This window comes from Galeopterus variegatus, unplaced genomic scaffold, assembly GCF_000696425.1.
Source record: "Galeopterus variegatus unplaced genomic scaffold, G_variegatus-3.0.2 Scaffold8670, whole genome shotgun sequence".
Lineage (NCBI taxonomy): Eukaryota > Metazoa > Chordata > Mammalia > Dermoptera > Cynocephalidae > Galeopterus > Galeopterus variegatus.
In genome coordinates, this window is record NW_007734781.1 from 2,240 (window position 1) to 3,670 (window position 1,431).

Sequence of the window (1,431 nt, forward strand, 5' to 3'; positions counted from 1 at the left end):
AAATTATGTGGGAAAACCTTTCCTTATTTCTACTCCCTCACGCAACATATCAGGACTCATACTGCAGAGAAAAACTACGAATGCAAGCAATGTGGAAAAGTCTTCATTGAGGTCTCCAGTCTGACTAGACATGTTAGAACTCACACTGGAGAGAAGCCATTTAAATGTAAGGAATGTGGGAAAGCTTTTATTTATCGCTCAATCTTCCAAAGACATAGGATAACACACACAGGAGAGAAGCCCTATCGATGTAAATTATGTGGGAAAACCTTTCACCATTCTTACTCCCTCACTCAACATATAAAGATTCACACTTCAGAGAAAACCTATGAGTGCAAGCAGTGTAGGGAAGCCTTCAATCAGTTCTCAAGTTTTACCAGACATGTGAGAACTCACATTGGAGAGAAGCCATATAAATGTAAGGAATGTGAGAAAGTCTTTATTTATCCCTCAGTCTTTCAAAGACACATGATAACACACACTGGGGAGAAGCCCTATGAATGTAAACTATGTGGGAAAACTTTTCGTCATCCCCATTCCCTCACTCAACATACAAAGATTCACACAGCAAAGAAAACCTATGAATGCAAGCAATGTAGGAGAGACTTCGGTGAGTTCTCAAGTTTTACTAGACATGTAAGAACTCATGCAAAAGACAAGCCATATAAGTGTGAGGAATGTGGGAAAGCCTTCCTTTATCCCTCAACCTTTCAACGACACATGATAACACACACGGGAGAAAAGCCCTATGCATGTAAGCAATGTGGGAAAACCTTTAGTTATCCCCAGTCTTTCCAAAGACATGAAAAGACTCACACTGGAGAGAAACCGTATGAATGTATACAATGTGGGAAAGCCTTCAGTTGGCCTGAAACCTTTCGAGTACATGTGAGAATGCATACTGGAGAAAAGCTCTATAACTGTGAAAACTGTGGGAAAGTTTTCAGTTGTCCCAAATCCTTTCAAGGTCATGTGCGAACTCACACTGGAGAGAAACCGTATGAATGTAAGCAATGTGGGAAAGCCTTCAATTGGCCCTCAACCTTTCGAGAACATATGAGAATTCACACTGAAGAGCAACTCTATAAATGTGAAAATTGTGGGAAGGCTTTCACTTCATCTAGATCGTTTCAAGGTCACATGAGAACTCACACAGGAGAGAAACCATATGAATGTAAGCAATGTGGGAAAACCTTCTGTTGGTCCTCATCCTTACAAAAACATGTGAGAATGCACACAGGAGAGAAACCTCATGAATGTAAACAATGTGGGAAAGCCTTCAAGTGGCCCTCATCTTTTCGAAACCACATGAGAATGCACACTGGATAGAAACCCTATGAACATGCATGATATTCAAAAGCTTTTAGTTGTCAAGTCATTCTTTCTGGAACACGTGAGAGTGCACACTAGAGAGATATAACTCTAATGTGG

At 40.5% G+C, this 1,431-nt stretch overlaps 1 protein-coding gene across 1 annotated transcript; it reads left to right on the top strand.

The window, feature by feature from the left end:
- Positions 1-709: 709 nt before the first annotated feature.
- Positions 710-1,425, top strand: LOC103608662 (zinc finger protein 57-like). Its single transcript, XM_008593061.1, has 2 exons — positions 710-1,023; positions 1,108-1,425. The coding sequence occupies exons 1-2, from the start codon at positions 721-723 to the stop codon at positions 1,327-1,329; spliced, it is 525 nt and encodes a 174-aa protein (XP_008591283.1). The 5' UTR covers positions 710-720; the 3' UTR covers positions 1,330-1,425.
- The last annotated feature ends 6 nt before the right edge of the window (positions 1,426-1,431 follow it).